This window comes from Cyprinus carpio, chromosome B6 (assembly GCF_018340385.1).
Source record: "Cyprinus carpio isolate SPL01 chromosome B6, ASM1834038v1, whole genome shotgun sequence".
Classification (NCBI taxonomy): domain Eukaryota; kingdom Metazoa; phylum Chordata; class Actinopteri; order Cypriniformes; family Cyprinidae; genus Cyprinus; species Cyprinus carpio.
The window spans coordinates 16,360,233-16,376,862 of record NC_056602.1 but is presented as its reverse complement, the minus strand read 5'-3'; the positions used below and the strand labels follow the sequence as shown (position 1 = coordinate 16,376,862).

Sequence of the window (16,630 nt, the reverse complement as noted above, 5' to 3'; positions counted from 1 at the left end):
ATGTAGTATTTTTACATTTTAGACAGGAAACAAATGCTGAATTTTTTATTTTTTTGATCAACTTTTTTTTTTTTTTTTTTTTTAATTCAACAAAACATCCATTCAAACAAACAAAACAAGGAAGGGGAAGCAACAGACGCATCAATATTTGTACAATCTGAAAGGAGAAGAGAAAAAAAAATTACTTTTATAGTAATTCCTTTATATAATCCAAAATTTTGATAGAAAAACATTGCCATGCATCAATGGTACTAGGTTTAGCTCTGTTCATTTGTGCTGTTGTATATTCACAAGTCACTATTTTAAGGAGGCTGTGAATCTAAAACGTTTTTTTTCACTCTGTCTTCTTTGCAGCTGTAAAACCAGCAACATTCTCTTCTTATTTAACTTATACAGCATCTGGAATTGTCATTGAGAAGACATGAACATGGATTAGATGTGTAATCATTTTGTAGTAAAGAGGGTAAAACAGAATTCACATAGAGTCCATAGGTTGACAACAATTGGACATTCCCAAAACATGTGGAGAAAAGTACCTGATGATACAATGTTACAGATATGGCGGTTATAGGTCCATTGCAAACAAACGCTGTATTGAACATAATCAGTTGTGCAAGGTGTTTGAATAAACCAATTGCTATCACGTTTTTAAGCTGATGTCCTGATTTCACACAGGCTAAATGACTAGCCACAAGTAGGCAGCACATATAGGACTATTTCACAAGTACACACAAGCTAACTTGCAGTCTTCTGTCCTTACATAAAAGCTGACATTTTTAAGAGTGGTTTTGACATTTGAATGCAGTTTATCACAACACCAACAGATGAATGTTTGACTTTTAATTATGTTTGGAAAAGAAGCTGAATAGGTGCACCTGGTTTGTGTATGCTTGTTTGCATATGTTGTACTCTCATTGGGGCCTTATTTGCATGACGATCTGGGAGGCTGTGTATACAGTCATGGTATAAAAGTAGAAAGACAATTCATGACTGTGATCATTTCAGATCTATTGGTGTACTTAAGTCCAATTAAAAAATTTCAAAAAGTGAAAGCTTAAAATAATACCTAAATGGAGGACGCTGAAATGTACATAAACAATGCATGAACAAATGGTGCTTATCAATCTTTAGTCTCACCATTAAATATTTATAGTAAATGTCATACTGTATTTATTATTACACTATGCTGTTAACCTGGGCTCTGTTTTTGCACCGTATCTGTAATATTAGTGTGTATATTTATATTGTTGCTTTGGTACTTTCATGTTTATTCTTAATAATAAAAATGTGGTGAGGGGGGCGTGGTTCAGCGAGGTCTGGAGTGGGAGAGATGTTCGGGAGATGAGGAGTGAGTAAGTAGGTCAAGTGCAAAGTGATAACACCTGTGTCTGATTGCAGTGATTGGCGTGGGGAGACTGGATAAAGGAGCGACTGGAGAATGTGGAAAGGGAGAGAGACGGGATGGAGAACTCGTGCCCAGAGAAATCCGAGGAATTTAGTAATTATGAGACTTGAGACTGTCTGAAAGCGCAGAGAGCGTGACTTTTGTGAATGTTTTTATGATTTTTTGTATGATTGTTTTCATTGTATTAAAATGCATGAGTTTCTGTAAGCCGACCCTGCCCTCTTCTTTCCTTACTACCAATGTTTTTCAAACTGGTGCTGAAACCCAGGAAGGAAGTAGGAATGCCGCAGCCATTATGTTGTCTCCGTCAAGTTCGCCGTTTGCGGAGGTCATCCACTTGCAAAGCCTGTTTGCTTTGTTCTTAATACTCCTGCATGTATAAAAGATATAATAAATCAAATTATAGTGGATCCTTTAGTGGTTGGCAGTGTTCTTCAGAGTTGGGACTGGGACGAGAGGCTCCATGTGGATTTTCCTTTTCTTTGTTACATATTCCTCCATTCCCCTAGACTAATTAAAGAGTGGGAACATAACAATTGGGGGCTCGTCCGGGATTTGAACCCGGGACCTCTCGCAAGTGGATGATGGTTTGGGCTGGGGGAACTCCACCTGCCCTGGCCCTGGCAGCCCACATGCCTTTAAACAAAATGGGTCCACAGGATGATCCGGAGGCCTTCATGGATCTCTTCGAGAGGACTGCGGAGGCATGTGGGTGGCCCCAGACAAACTGGCCAGTGCGCCTCTTCCCGCTAGGTTGTCCTCCAGTGAGTCAGCCTGAATCCTGAGCAGCACCATCAGTGGCTCAGGTCACTGGAGCTCGGGGAAAACAGCCAGCCCTTTGTGATGGCTCAGCAGGTCCAGGTCACGTGCCGCAGATGGCTGTTGGCCGGAGGAAGCGACGTCGACCAGATCATTGATCGCGTGGTGCTGGAGCAGTTCAATGTGCGACTTCTGAAGAAAACCGTGCAGTGGGTCCAGTAGCATCGCCCGACGTCGCTGGACCTGGCCTTTCAACTGGCAGAGGACCAGATGGTGGCGTGCCACGGGGTCGACGAAATCCTGCTTTCTGTCTCTCTCTCTCTCTCTTCTTCCTCCCTCTACCTCCAAACCTGTCCCTCTCCCTAGGTCTCGGATGGAGGGGTCGTCTTGCGCCGGAGTCAGCTGGGCTGAGACCCTTTTCAAGGGGGGGTGGGGCCAGTGAGCTCGAGCACCCCATTTGTTCCTCTGCTCTCTCCACGTCAATCTCTTGACCCGCTTCCTGCCACTAGGGCGCCGGGGAAGTCTGGTCCAGCCTGTCTGCGTTGCGGGGACCAAGGGCACTTTATTGATCGGTCCAACCCGCCTCCCCAAAAGTGCCGTTGCGCTGTCTTCCTTTCATGGAGGTCCCCTTCGAGAGAATTGGTATGGACCTCATCGGGCCATTAGAACGTTCAGCACAGGGGCATTGCTTTGCATTAGTTCTAGTGGATTATGCAATGCGATACCTGGACGCAGTGGCGCTCCACAACATTTCCACGAAAAGTGTGGCGGATGCCCTGTTTCGTGTAATCTCCTGAATTTGAATCCCGTAAGAGATTCTCACTGATCAAGGCACGGCATTTATGTCACATACGTTACGTGAGCTTTACAAATGTTGGGCATTAAATCACTTCACACCAGCGTCTATCACCAACAAATGGACAGCCTGGTGGAACGATTTAATTGCATTTTAAAAACCATGATTTGAAAGTTCATACACAAAGTTACCAAAAATTGGGACAAATGGCAGGAACCCCTTTTGTTCACTGTACGCGAGGTTCCGTAAGGGTTTTCCCCCTTTGAGCTTCTTTACGGTCACCAGCACCGTGGAGTTTTGGACATCCTGAAGGAGGCTTGGGATAGCAAAGACGAAATTCAGTAAGTACTGGATCTGATCAAAAAATTCCACACCTTGAGGCGGCTCTCTATGGAAAATTTTTACAGGCCCAGGACAGACAGAGCCGGCTGTACAATCGGGTAACCAGATTACATGATTTTGCACCGGGAGATAAATTGCTTGTGTTGCTCCAAACGTCTAACTCTAAATTACTCACCAAGTGGCAAGGACCCTTCAAGGCCACACGGCGAGTGGGAGATCTCAGTAATGAGGTAATTCAAACAAACAGGAGTGGGGCACGTCAAATCTACCATCTCAACCTCCTAAAAAAAGAAGCGAGGTGGAACTGGTGATGCTGGCGATGGCAGTGAGTGGAGAGGAAGATCTCGGGCCAAAAGTGAACTTTAAAGTCCAAACTCTCACTCTGGAGATCACCTCTCGCCCTCCAAGCTCACTAATGTAGCAAGATTGCAAGCTTAAATTGCAGATGTGTTCTCACCCCTCGCCTCAAACCAGTCTCATCCAGCACCATATTGAGACTGAGACTGAACACAAAAAGAAAGTGGTTCAGTCTGAATTAGAAGCGATTTTAGAGATGGGAGTAGTAGAAGAATCCCACAGTGCTTGAGTGTGCCTGATAGTTTTGGTACATAAAATGGACGACTCCTTTCAATTCTATGTGGATTATCACAAGGTGAATGCGGTGTCAAAATTCGATGCCTATCCAATGTTGCGGGTTGGCGAATTGCTCGATTGGCTGGGTACAACTCATTTTTACCCAACACTGGACTTAACCAAAGGATATTGGCAGATCCCCTTATCACCCTTATCCAAAGAAAAGACAGCTTTCACAACACCGTTTGGATTACACCAATTTGTTATGCTTCCTTTTGAGTTGTTTGGGGCACCTACCACTTTTCAGCGTCTCATGGACAGAATCCTCTGACCGCATACTGCCTATGCCGCCTCCTATCTGGATGACATCATAATCTACAGTCAGAATTGGCAGCATCATATGGCGCATCTGCAGGCTGTCCTGGGAGGGCTGAGAGGGGCCGGGCTAACGGCAAACCTGAAGAACTGTGTGATTGGTCGTGTGGAGGTCAGGTATCTGAGCTTCCACTTGGGTCACGGACAGGTGTATCCTCAAATTAGTAAGACGGCAGCAGTTGCGAACTGTCTGAGACCCAAGACCAAAAAGGATATGAGGCAGTTCCTGGGGCTGGCGGGATATTATAGAAGGTTTGTACCTAATTATTTGGACTTCACCAGCCCGCTGACTGACTTCACTAAAAAGGAAGTCCCAGATCCGGTCCAGTGGGCATAGCTGTGTCAGCAGGCCTTCACCCAGATAAAGTTTGCTCTGTGTGGTGGGCCACTATTACACTCTCCTGACTTTTCTCTTCCCTTCTTGCTGCAGACTGATGCATCGGACAGTGCGCATGGATCCGTCCTGTCCCAGGAGATAGAGGGAGAGGAGCGGCCGGTGCTGTACATCAGTCGAAAGCTCTCTGAGAAAGAAACAATGTACAGCACCATTGAAAAGGAATGCTTGGCAATCCGGTGGGTGGTTCTCACCCTCCGCTATTACCTCCTGGGATGGGAATTCACTCTCTGTTTGGACCACGCGCCCCTGCAGTGGCTCCAATGCATGTAAGATACCAACGCGTCCTGGTGCTTTTTTTTTTTTGCAGGCCAGGGGGCAAGTGGGGGTATGTGGTGAGGGGGGTGTGGTTCAGCGAGGTCTGCATCAGGAGAGAAGGTCAGGAGACGAGCGGTGAGTAAGTAGGTCAAGTGCAAAGTGATAACACCTGAGTCTGATTGCAGTGATTGGTGTGGGGCGACCGGATAAAAGAGCAAATGGAAAATGTGGAAAAGGAGAGAGACTGGACAGAGAACTTGTGCATGGCCACCTAGGCTAAAAGCCAGAGAAATCCAAGGAACTTAGTAATTATGAGACTTGAGACTGTCTGAAAGCGCAGAGAGCGCAAACTTTTGTGTTGTATGATTGTTTTCAATGAATAAAAATGCACGAGTCTCCATAAGCCAAACCCTGCCCACTTCCATCCTTACTACGAACGTTGTCACAAATAGTAAATAAGGTGGCCGAGAGAGCTGATGTAAGTTAGGGTGTTCATTTTTAAAATAAGTTTGGTTTTAGTTAGTTATGTGATGCTATAAAAACGGGAGTGTGACGTCATGACTGACAGCTGAGACTGACAGCTTCTTTGAGCAAACTGGGGCGCCAAAGGACCTTTTCGGGATCTTCAGGAAGAGATTGGAGTTGTATTTACCTTATTTTAACCCAAGCCTCTAATTTGAAAAATCAGCAGACAAAAATTGGACGAGTCAGGCTGATTTAAAAAAGGGTCGTGTGTTTGCTGTCGACTCCGCGAGAGTGTGGGCGGGAGGCGGCTCCACTTTGCTCTTTACTGCGCAGACTCTGGTCCCGAATTCGCTACTGCACAGACTCTGGTCCTAAATCAGCGCAATATGGCCGCACCCTATTGGGACAATGGCGGCATCACTTTTCTTCAGTGGAAGTGAATGAAGGTGCGTCGTCCATCTTTTTTACAGTCTATGGTTTGACAGCACATGTGCTGCAAATACTCGCAACACAACCAAATACAAAACAAGCTGCAAATCTTTACAACACAAACAAATAAATAAACGTGCTGCAAAAAACCCAAGCAAATAGCCCTACAGAAACACGCAAGTAGCACAAACCACAACAAAATTACCTCAACAATATTAAAATGAAATGTTGTATACTAACATATTTGCAACGCATGTGTTACGTATACATTTATTTTAGTGCTGTCAAACGATTAATCGTGTGCATTTATATATACATAAATACACACAGTACACGTACATATATTACGTAAACAAACTTTTATAAAAATGCGCAATATTCTTATATTTATTTGTTACCCCTCTATCCAAGTACATCTCTGCATCTTACTCTATTCTATTCCATTATCATCTATAGCACAACTGTTCATACATATTATTTATTTGCTAATTTTTTTTTTTTTTTTTGTCTCTGTGTACTGGAAGCTTATGTCACTAAAACAAATTCCTTGTATGCGTAAGCATACTTGGCAATAAAGCTCTTTCTGATTCTGATTCTGATATTGGATGCGATAATCACAATTAATCGTTTGACAGCATTCATTTTATTTATTCAACTGTAAGGATATTATTATTGTTGGTAAAATATTGTTTTCATGGGAGTATAACAACAACAATAATAAAAAGTTGTAAAATAAAATGTAATGTAATAATAAGAATAATTTAGGTTAAATTAAATTACAAATAAATCTTTATTGTTATTATTCATTCTACATGTAAAACAATATATTGTACGTCTTATATTTGATGTGAGTGTACATCATTTTAAGGCTTATTTAATTTTCTTTAGCATAACTGCAATTGCACCGAGTGTCCAGAATTGTAGTGTCTGTCAAATCCTCTGCGTGTCTCTCCTGAGTGACTCGTGAGCGCTGTTTATATGAGCGCTCACGGCTAACGTTAGAGAAACAGCAGCAGAAGGATGGCGAGCAAGGACACAACACAGAGTTCCCCACATCCAACACGAACAAAATCATCATGTGTTGGACTTCTGCGTCTTTTATTTATTGCATTTATTCACGTGGCACAGGCGAACAAACAAGGTAACGTCCTGAAGCGTGTTGTGTGTTGTAGCTGGTTTTCGTGAGTCTGTATGGCTGTATACCTACCGCGGCTTCACTGCAAGCTAATAACTGTTAGCTTCGAGCCTTAGCGCGTCAGCGAACAAAATAAATATTTAGTCAAGCCTTATCCATAATATTGAACTCACATGTCTAGCTAGGTTAGATGACATGTGACTGCTCTTGCTGTTTTTATTTTCTTGACGGAAAGCTGCTGGATAATATTGCTCAGAGATATTAGTTTAGCTTGAGTCTTGAAGCTAACAGGCTTAGTCATATTACATTAGCGAACACCTTACCTGGCTGAAGTTACTTTTACTCTCAAAAACAAAACAATGGATAATTTGTTACAAAAGGATAGGTTTTCACCTAGTACGTTTAATGGTTATGTTCACTCTCCACTTGTGACCAGTTCGTGGCTTGGGATTGTTTTGGCTAATAAATGCCGGTTTGGAACGAAGTTTTACCCGATGAAAATAACGCTCATAATGTTTCAGACGTTTAAACATCATATTAAAGCGATGTCAAGTGGGTAAAAGAGCGGAAGGTTGAAAGTAAAGTGTTAACGTGAGAGTTTTGTTTCTGAGGCCCAGTCTGTCAGTGACATGTCAAGTTGGAGAGGGAGGAGAAGGTGGTGACTGCATACTACAAGTTCATGCAAGTTTTTACTATATTTCTTCATGTTGCTCAAGCACAGTTAAATACAGTGGTGTTGTATGTCACTGGGAGTAATTAGTTGTTAAGCACTAAAGCAGTGTGATGTATAGAAATTGAGTTGTCTTGCATTTGAGGGGTTCAGCTTATTGAATAAAATTTAGAGGTTCTCAGACATGACACTGTAAAAAGTCTTATCAAAGTGCAGAACACTTGGTTGTGTTTGCAAATGAAATAGTCAGGGCACTCTGGCTTAATCCAGATATCAACCGCTTGACAGGGCAGATGACCTAATAAATCCAGTGCTTGTTTATCATCTTTGACTATTTCTTGAATAGTTTATTACCTGTATTGAAATGTCTCTGAATGTCAACAGACAATTAAAGGGTTACTTCACCCACAAATGAAAATCTGTCATCATTTACTCACCCTCATGTTATGTGTGAACCTCTTTAAGTCTGTCTTCTGTGGAACACAGAAGATATTTTGAAGAATCTTGGTAACCAAGCAGTTTTGGTGACAAAAACACTGAGACATTTCTGGAAAAAAAATATAAGTTATACAGGGTAACATGAGGGTGAGTAAATGATGACACAATTTCTATTTTTGGGTGAAGTAACCCTTTACTTGTCAGTTGTCATTGGTTGAGCAATGTGGGCTTGTCTGTGACCAACATCAATGTCTGTAGAACATTTTGACTCAAGCACAGTATGTAATAGAGTCAATACACTGTTACACATTTTGTTGAAATCGGTCTCTTGGGCTGTCATTTGTTCTGTGAGAGGCTTTTCCTCAACTATGCACAGTGGGAAACTTTGTATCAAAACAGTTAATAAACAAAACAACATTTAAGCCCTTTTTCTCAGTTCTAGGGTTGGCATAGATACTACATTTTGGTTTTATAAGGAAGATAAATCCATTGACAAGATTGTTGGGGGATTTTGTAACACTGGGAGGAAACACAAAGAGGTACCAATTAATCAAGCCTGGCCGATGACTTATCACTACTTGTGTTGTGTAGGTAGTCACATTAGTTAGGACACACAAGCTCTAAATGCTTGAGGGTTGTAGATCAGTTAAGGTGTGATCGTTGACCTTCAAAGACAGCATGTTTCTCTTTCCCATAATCCCTGGATTACTCTGCCTCCTTTGCCTGGACAGTGGGGCAATCCAATGGTGATTTTCGGGCTTAGATGTGTGTTTGCCACGTAGTGAGAGTTTCTTATGTTGTTTGTTGTCAGAAATTATGCATTTTGGTTAAGTCAAAAATCTAAAGCTTTTGGGTTGAATAAGATCCATGTCTTACCAAGTCAGTTATCAGATCAGTTGTAAGTTCAGTGTGTTGTTGTAAATGAGAAATACTTATAATGTTCTTTGCCAAATGACAGAGTAATAAACCTATTTCTCACTTTTTTCTCTTAAAAAAGTACTAAATGGACATAATAGCTACAAAGAGACCACACAGAGGCTTGAGCAGATGGGTTAGTGCTCTTTGGGACGCATGTGTGAATGCACCACTATTTCATTTACTGTGTCAAACCAGTTATTGATTGAAGGGACTCACTGAGCACATGGAGTGTTTTTTCTTCTTTTAAGTCAAGCAGGAATGTTTTTAACCCCTTGGTTCCTTTTTCCAATAAGACAAGAATCCAGTTATCAGTGACATCACACTTGGCAGTAAAGCACTGACTGGAAAGTTTACAATGACAAGAATGTGTGTGTTTAGGAAGTTTAAGTTGCTGTTATTGCAACAACAATGAATACCCCAAAATAGCGTAATATGTAGTAATATCATTTATATATGACACACTAATACACATTACATTATACATATTAAAATATATATTTATACTTTTACGCTACTGCTACAGAAGTTAATGGTCAACAGTAATATTGTATTACAATTTGAAATAAGTTTTCTATTTTCATTTATTGTTTTTTTTCTCTCTAATGGGAAAGCTTAATTTTCAAAGTCCAATACTTTAGTTTTAAGTGTTATATAAGAAATGTTTCTAATATGCTCATTTGGTGCTCAAGAAACCTTTATTATTATTTTTAGTTGAAAATGGTTGCGTTGCTTTGTGTTTGGAAAGTAGAAGAGGTTTTTTTATTTCACACCAGTTTGATCAATTAAATGCATCTGTGCTAATTAAAAGTATCAGTTTCTTTAACAAATCTTTATTTTAAATTTCAGATGACTATGTAACTATGTAACAGTTGCTCATTTTTGCTTTCTGGTTGACTTCATATTTTATTGTGACATATGATTCCGCAGTTACAGCAGTTGTAGTAGCAGATTTTGTGTTCAGAGGTCAGCACGTGTTGAAAGTTGAAAATCAAAATGTGAGAAATGTATTTCTCCTTTCCAAGATCTGTCTGCTAAACAGATGCCTGAGAGATGAGAAGGGAAATGGTTGATGCTTGATCGAGAGATGCTCAATTGCTGTTGCATAATTCTGTTCATGTGTGCAAGAGCACATAGTGTTCTAGTTTTTCAAGGCCTAGATCTCACTCGGCATTCTGGTCTATAGTTGAGCATGAAACATTTAAACATACAAATGGTTTCGTTCCAGTGCTGCTGTGGTTGAGTAGTCAGTGTCTCATGCGATGCCCTCAACTACAGTTGACTTTAGGTATGTCTGTGTTTGGCTTAAAGGAATCCATCAAGGTGTGTGTACATGAGCAAGAGTTAGTTTCCGCAGTAACATGTTGTTTTTACTCATTCAGCAGCATATGGCTCCCTCCCACTGGTTCTCTTCAAAGCCAGTGAAGGGTCTGAAACGCATTCCTCACAATACAACATCCATGGTTGTCTTTTGGCATTTAAAACGTGTGTGTAGAAGCCACCTTTGTTGAAAGGAACACAAGCTTTCACTGCATTTTAGTATCCTATTAAATCATGTGTTATTGTTTGACCAAATGTAAGTCCAAAAACTCAAATTTCCATGAAATTCCACTATACAAGCTCTTCAAGTGTAGGGATTTGTAAAATAGATGCCCTGTTGGTCATATCTTAAATGTTTTAAACCTCTTTGCAGGTGGTTTTGTGCGTTACTTTAAATGTATCATCTTGTATCTGTGGCTTTTTTAAGAGCAGTTACGTATAAATGTGGTAAGGGATCTCTGATGTGTAAAGATGCTTTTAAACACTGAAGTGCCAGACACTTTCTGTAAGCATCAATTACACACTGTGGAATCTTGTTGTGAATCTGATATCTATTTAAAATCCCCTTGCTATCGCAATATCGTGCCACAAATTTGACTGACAGCTGCAATATATAGTCAGTATTTCAGTATTCATAAATAAGACAAGTTTATTCAATGCATACCATAGGCACCGATCACATTATTATTGCAGAGTGCTTATTCAGTCCATGAGTAGCCTAACCTCTCCTCTCGGATCGCAGTTGGATTTCCCTCACTATATGAATGAGAGAGTGCTGCCGGCGTGTCCAGTTTTATGTGAACAAAACTGAATGTTCTCCCTCTTTCTCAGATATTGCAAGTGCACGTTATGCAGTGGGCATCGACCGGCAGAAACAATAATTTGCTCCTATGGCATGGTTGACGAAACAAAACCTCGTTAGAGCCATAATGCTGCGCAGAAGTGTGCAGTGTGTGTGGTTACCGTGCGTATACATTTGAAATAAAGAACCTGTGCATGCAAAAGAGGCGATATGAACGGCTATTTTTTTTTTCCCTCCATGTCATGTGTGCAGGGCTCTGTTTTTATGATGAGAGGAGAGGAAAGGTTGAGAAAGCACTCCAGGTAAATTTTGAAACGTACCAGGTTTATATATGTAGGCTATACTGTATATGAAGTTGATAAGCAGTTAAATGTGTTGGTTTACACACAAAGAAAAGTGTAAGCTTTTAATAAACCCAAGAATAAAATTATTAGTTTACTTAGCATGTTAAATTTGATTTACAGAACTTTTGTGCTGTTTTTTTTTTTTTTAACAGTTTGGACTTGAATAAAGAGAGAAAACTTGCAATTAACCTTTTCACAGGCATTTTGTTTTCATAGTTAGAAAGATATTATAGAATTGTCGAGCAATATATCAATAATCGCAGAATCACTGTATTGTGATGTTATTGTGAGTCATGTATATTGATTCATATTGTATCATGAGGTACCCTGCGATTCCCACCCCTAATTGTAACACTGCTGTTTTTGAGACTTTTTCATAAGGATGCACCAAATGTTCGGCAACTGAAATTATTAGGCTGAAAATAGCAAAAAAAAAATCTATTTCGGTGTTCGGCCGAATAAGTGAAAAGGCAGAATAATATGTACCGAACAATGACTAACATGGTCAAATAGAGGCACGCACTAATGCAGTCGGGAGTGTGAAAGTATTTAAAAATATCAGAGAAAGACGCAGAAATCATTACAAGCACAAAGCACTGACAGCGAGAGACTGTTTAGTGCTGCATCACATGTCTCCGATGAGAAAAAGAGGTGGCTGATACTGGTGGTTAGGTTACTGTAGGATGATTGAAATCATGAAATGGCCTCAAAAGATTAGTAGATAAACTGCAGAATGTTATATTTTCTAATGTACTCACGAATTGCATGTATTTTTACAGCACTGTATGAGCTCGCGGCGCTAGGGTTCAAAGTCTAAAGCATGAGGAAAATGCCCAGTGTTTCTTTTTGTTCGGCTTCGGCCGAGAATTCATTTCGGTGCATCCCTACTTTTTCAGTCTCAGAAACAGGGGTGTTGCAATTATGCAGCCCACAGTTATTGGTTGATTCCGTCTTGCCCAAATATAAAAATGATTGGAATTGATCCAGTTGACACTCAACTCAAGATTTAATTAATGTTTGTTGATGAAATGGACTCTCCACCTCTTTAAGTTAATTATATGATGTAACATGATGTGGTGTGGAAAGTGGTGCGTGTTTTGTGTACCTCTGAAAGTGTATATGAGGGAGAGTGACTGGCCTCTTTCACTTTAAACTTCACTAGAGTTACAGAACTGCAGACTAATAATAGCACTGAAAGTATACTGACATGAAGCTGAATATGAGAACTTGCCATTAGCCATCTGTTAATCTGTAAAAAATCTGCTTCTACTCAAAGGGCTTTTGATGTTATGTTACAGTATAGGTGCAAGAAAAATTTCATTATCTGACAGTATGGATGTCCCTTCACGCTTTTATGGTTGACTTATCTATATTTTGTGCCCATACTTGTGCATTGACTGTCATCAGTGGTTTCCTGTTTGAAGCATATTGATATTACATTGATAAAGTGATGAAGCTACTAACATAAAAACATCTGAAATCAGATTGAGGTGTTTTTATTACATGTTGACCGCAGCCATTTCTGACATATACATTTCTGTTTTGCTTGCTTTTTTGCTGTTTCCTGGCCTCAAAATCTGCTTCCAGGAAGCCGTGGCAACTATAGCTTCTCTTACACAGTAATGCAAGAGACGGTGAAACTATACGGTTCTTCAAAGTCCTCAATTAAGAGCTCACTCGAGACAAATCCAGACAGCGAATGATCGCAGAATGACTGTAATGATTCCCTGTCTCTCCAGTCCTTTGTGTTTTCTGATGAGTAATTGTGTTAAAATCTGATACACTCCCAGAGAGCCACTTGCACACACTGGGAACTCAAATCATCAACCTGCATGGTATTGTTTGCTGATATCCAAACCTCATGGGAATTTTCTGTTTCTGTCTACAGCTTTCATACAGTCAGACAACATCCTGGAGGTACTACACTTTGGGGAAGGAGGCCTCTTGCAGGTACGTTTTTGGGACTCTGATGGCTGATAGCATGAAGCTTGCATTGCAGTCTCAAGGCCATAGGAAATTCCTCAAACACCATTTTTGGATGAGCTGTGACTACACTGAATACCACAACACTTGATGATGTCAGTAAATTATGAAAAATTATGGTTGTCACTATAAGTGGATGATACTGGATTCCTTTATTTAAAATGTAGCGAGACAATCCACGGAAAAGAGTTAAATTAAAAAAGTAGTTAGTCACAGTGCTTTGCACAGCAACAAAAATAGTAACTGTCTGTCAACTGAAGTGCTGTTGCAAACAGAGTTAGAGAATAAAATTAAGAGTTTTTCAGTTTCATATTTTAATATAGGGCTGCACGATTATGACAAAAAACGTAATTGTCGATTATTCCCTTGAAATTGTAATTGCGATTATTAATTACGATTATCACAATTTAGATTGAATGATGTTTCTACCATGGTTTGATGCAACTGCATGCCGTATTTTTATATGAAAATAAACAAGCTGAAAACACTCTAACTGAAAAACCCTTAGTTCTTTTCTATAGCATTAAGCCTCAAAAGTTGACTATACATGGGATTGGTTTCTTCTTTAAATTATAAAATTTTTTAAATATTAATGGTATTATAATGTTATACTAAAACTAAAATTAAAATAATGGGAAAAACCCTTAAGATAATAAGTAAGAAAAAAAACTCATCTTAAGCACACAGAATAACATAAGTGAACAATTAATTGCAGCTTTGAACGATTACGTAATTGTGGCATCCATAATTGTAATCGCGATTAGAAATTCGATTAATTGTGCAGCCCTATTTTAATAGTAATATTACTAATAATTGCCTACTTAATTATTAATTTTATGTAAGTTATATAGTATATGCACTGCTACCGAAATTGTGTTGAGATGAAAAAAACAAACAAAGTATCACATCATCTTTTACGTAGATGAAAGTAAACATACAAAGCAAAACATACAAAGCAACTTGTGTAATTTGTTTCAGTCTGATGATCTTATGAGATCTTAAATGATCTTGTTAAATCTGTGATAGCAGTTATTCATTTAGCATCTGGTTTAGCATTTAGCATCTGTTCAGTTACTGAACTGAATATTCAAAACGTACTACAAAACTTTTTTTCTCACTCTCTGTGTCTGTAAGGGTTATGAGTAGGGCTGGGCGATATATCGCATGTGATTGTCACGCGCATTTCGTCAGTAAAGCCGGTTCCGTGATTACTGCTAAATCGCCATCACCTGCTTTCAAATGGAGCGGCATTTAATAGACAGAGCCGTAGTTCACTGACAAGCTACGCAATATTGCGTTCATTATCGAAGGTGATTCATCTATTATTATAGTATCATTTTGTGTATAGGCAGGTATGTTGAGGGTGGAACTTTGTTCTTCGCTTACTGCAAAAACAGAATTCTGCAGGAAACAATTATTTATTTATTTATTTAATGACCAATTAATTATGATACTCCAGTAGTCTATAATTTAGTTGTTACTCAAGGTTATTGAGAGGTTTTGTAACCGCTTTAAAGGCTTTATCAATTTATGTATTTCAATAAGTCTCTGTAAAGGCTTCTTTATCTTTTCTAGTACTGTATGTGTCATTCTGTGCAGTACCTAGTACTGTATGTGTATGTGTCTGTATTCATGTTTTATTAGGCTTTGTTGTGGTGTGTATTTATTTGCGATGTTGTGAATTCTCAAATAATAGAAAATATCTAAACCGTTTTTAAAGCATAGCTGTAATAGTCTCTCGAATGGGACTGTGAACTCTATGATCTTAGTGGTTTTGTGTACATGTCAGTTTGGACTTTTGTGGAAATGTTGAGGTTTATAAATAGACTAGACCGTACTCCCCATCCGGCAGTTTCCATCTTATTTTAGCCCTACAGAAGTGAACCTCTCTAAGACTGTCTTTTGAGAGTCTAACACAAACTCAGTGTATTCAAACAGAAGCCCATAGATATAGCAAGATCCTTGTCCAAAAGATAGACTTATACAGTTTGGTTAGATGTGTTTGACCTAAACCGTCTAACTTCTAAAGGCTAATTGAATTTCTTTTCTTCTTACAGACAGAGTCTGATATTGATCTTAGTTCATATCATCAAAAAAGGTAAGGTTTAAACTTTCATACTCCCAGAGGTTTTCTGCATGCATCGTTTTGTACGTGCTTGCCCAGAGTCAGCATGTGGTTTATATTAGATTGTCCAAGAAACATTTGTTCAGTACTTAACGAGACATTGAACTAAATATTCCCTCTAAACTATGAGACGTTCCTGTGCTCAAGAAACAACAAATGAGCAAAAAATACAAGCGTCACAAGTTGTCATTTCACATTTCAAATGATTTAATCAGATACTCTTGGCAGTCATTGGCATTCACTAAATTGTCGCAAAGTGGAGCGAAGGGAATGAATGAATCAATGCATGAATGCATGAGCAGTGTGTCTTTGCTGTGGCATTTTAAGTACTTCAGCAGTGATTTTACTCTTTGGACCAGAGGTAAATTAGGTAATTATCTTCCATCCTAATAAACACTGCCCATAGCGAGTTTATGACGTTACACAACACTGTCTTTTAAGTTTGTAAGCAGAGGAACTGGTATGAAAGAGCAATGAGTCAGATACAGGAAAAGTTATTATTCTCTTAAAAGACCAGAGGAATTTTGATGAGCACATTTCTTTTTATAAGTTATTTCAGACTTGTTTTGAACTAATTCCAGTAGATAAACTTTTTGTGTACTAGGTGGCCTATTCATTTGCTCAACCAATCAAACCTTTCCAGCTTGAGGGATTGGCCAGCATACTTATCTGTAAGCTAGCGGTGGCTGAATTTAATTGGCCAATTGTCTGCATTGACTCATCATCTCAGCTGCAGGAGGACACGCCCTTAGTCAACACTATCAGAATGTTGCATACAGTTTAGCGTGCATGCCCAAGTGTAGCGCAAGTGAGAAAATGAGGAAGCAAGCAAATGCTGTTTAGTGTATTTTTATTACAAAAATGTATAGCTTTGTGATCTAGTTCTAATAAACTTTGTGTTTCCTCTTTTTCTGATGGATAGACAGAATTTCTGTTGTGCTTTCAGATCTAGTGTTGAACTTTGTGTCTACTGATAGTGGTGTTTTAGTGCAACTCTTCAGTTTTTTTTTAAAGCACACCACCACACACACATGTACTGCAGCTGGGAAGTGGTTGACACTGTTTTAGCTGTGTTAGGGACTTTGTTGCAGCTTTTTTTCCT

General features: G+C 39.4%; 1 protein-coding gene across 2 annotated transcripts in view; it reads left to right on the top strand.

Annotated features, from left to right (window-relative positions):
- The first annotated feature begins 6,748 nt into the window (after positions 1-6,748).
- LOC109079278 (transmembrane protein 131-like) overlaps positions 6,749-16,630 on the top strand; it is a 33,350-nt gene continuing 23,468 nt past the window's right edge. Inside the window, exons 1-3 of one of the 2 annotated variants that reach the window (XM_042725885.1) lie at positions 6,749-6,937; positions 13,309-13,370; positions 15,461-15,501. In XM_042725885.1, the coding sequence (XP_042581819.1) occupies positions 6,817-6,937; positions 13,309-13,370; positions 15,461-15,501 (224 nt within the window). In that variant the 5' untranslated portion in view covers positions 6,749-6,816. The remainder of the gene's footprint in view (positions 6,938-13,308; positions 13,371-15,460; positions 15,502-16,630) is intronic. The other variant, XM_042725884.1, reaches the window with a different exon arrangement.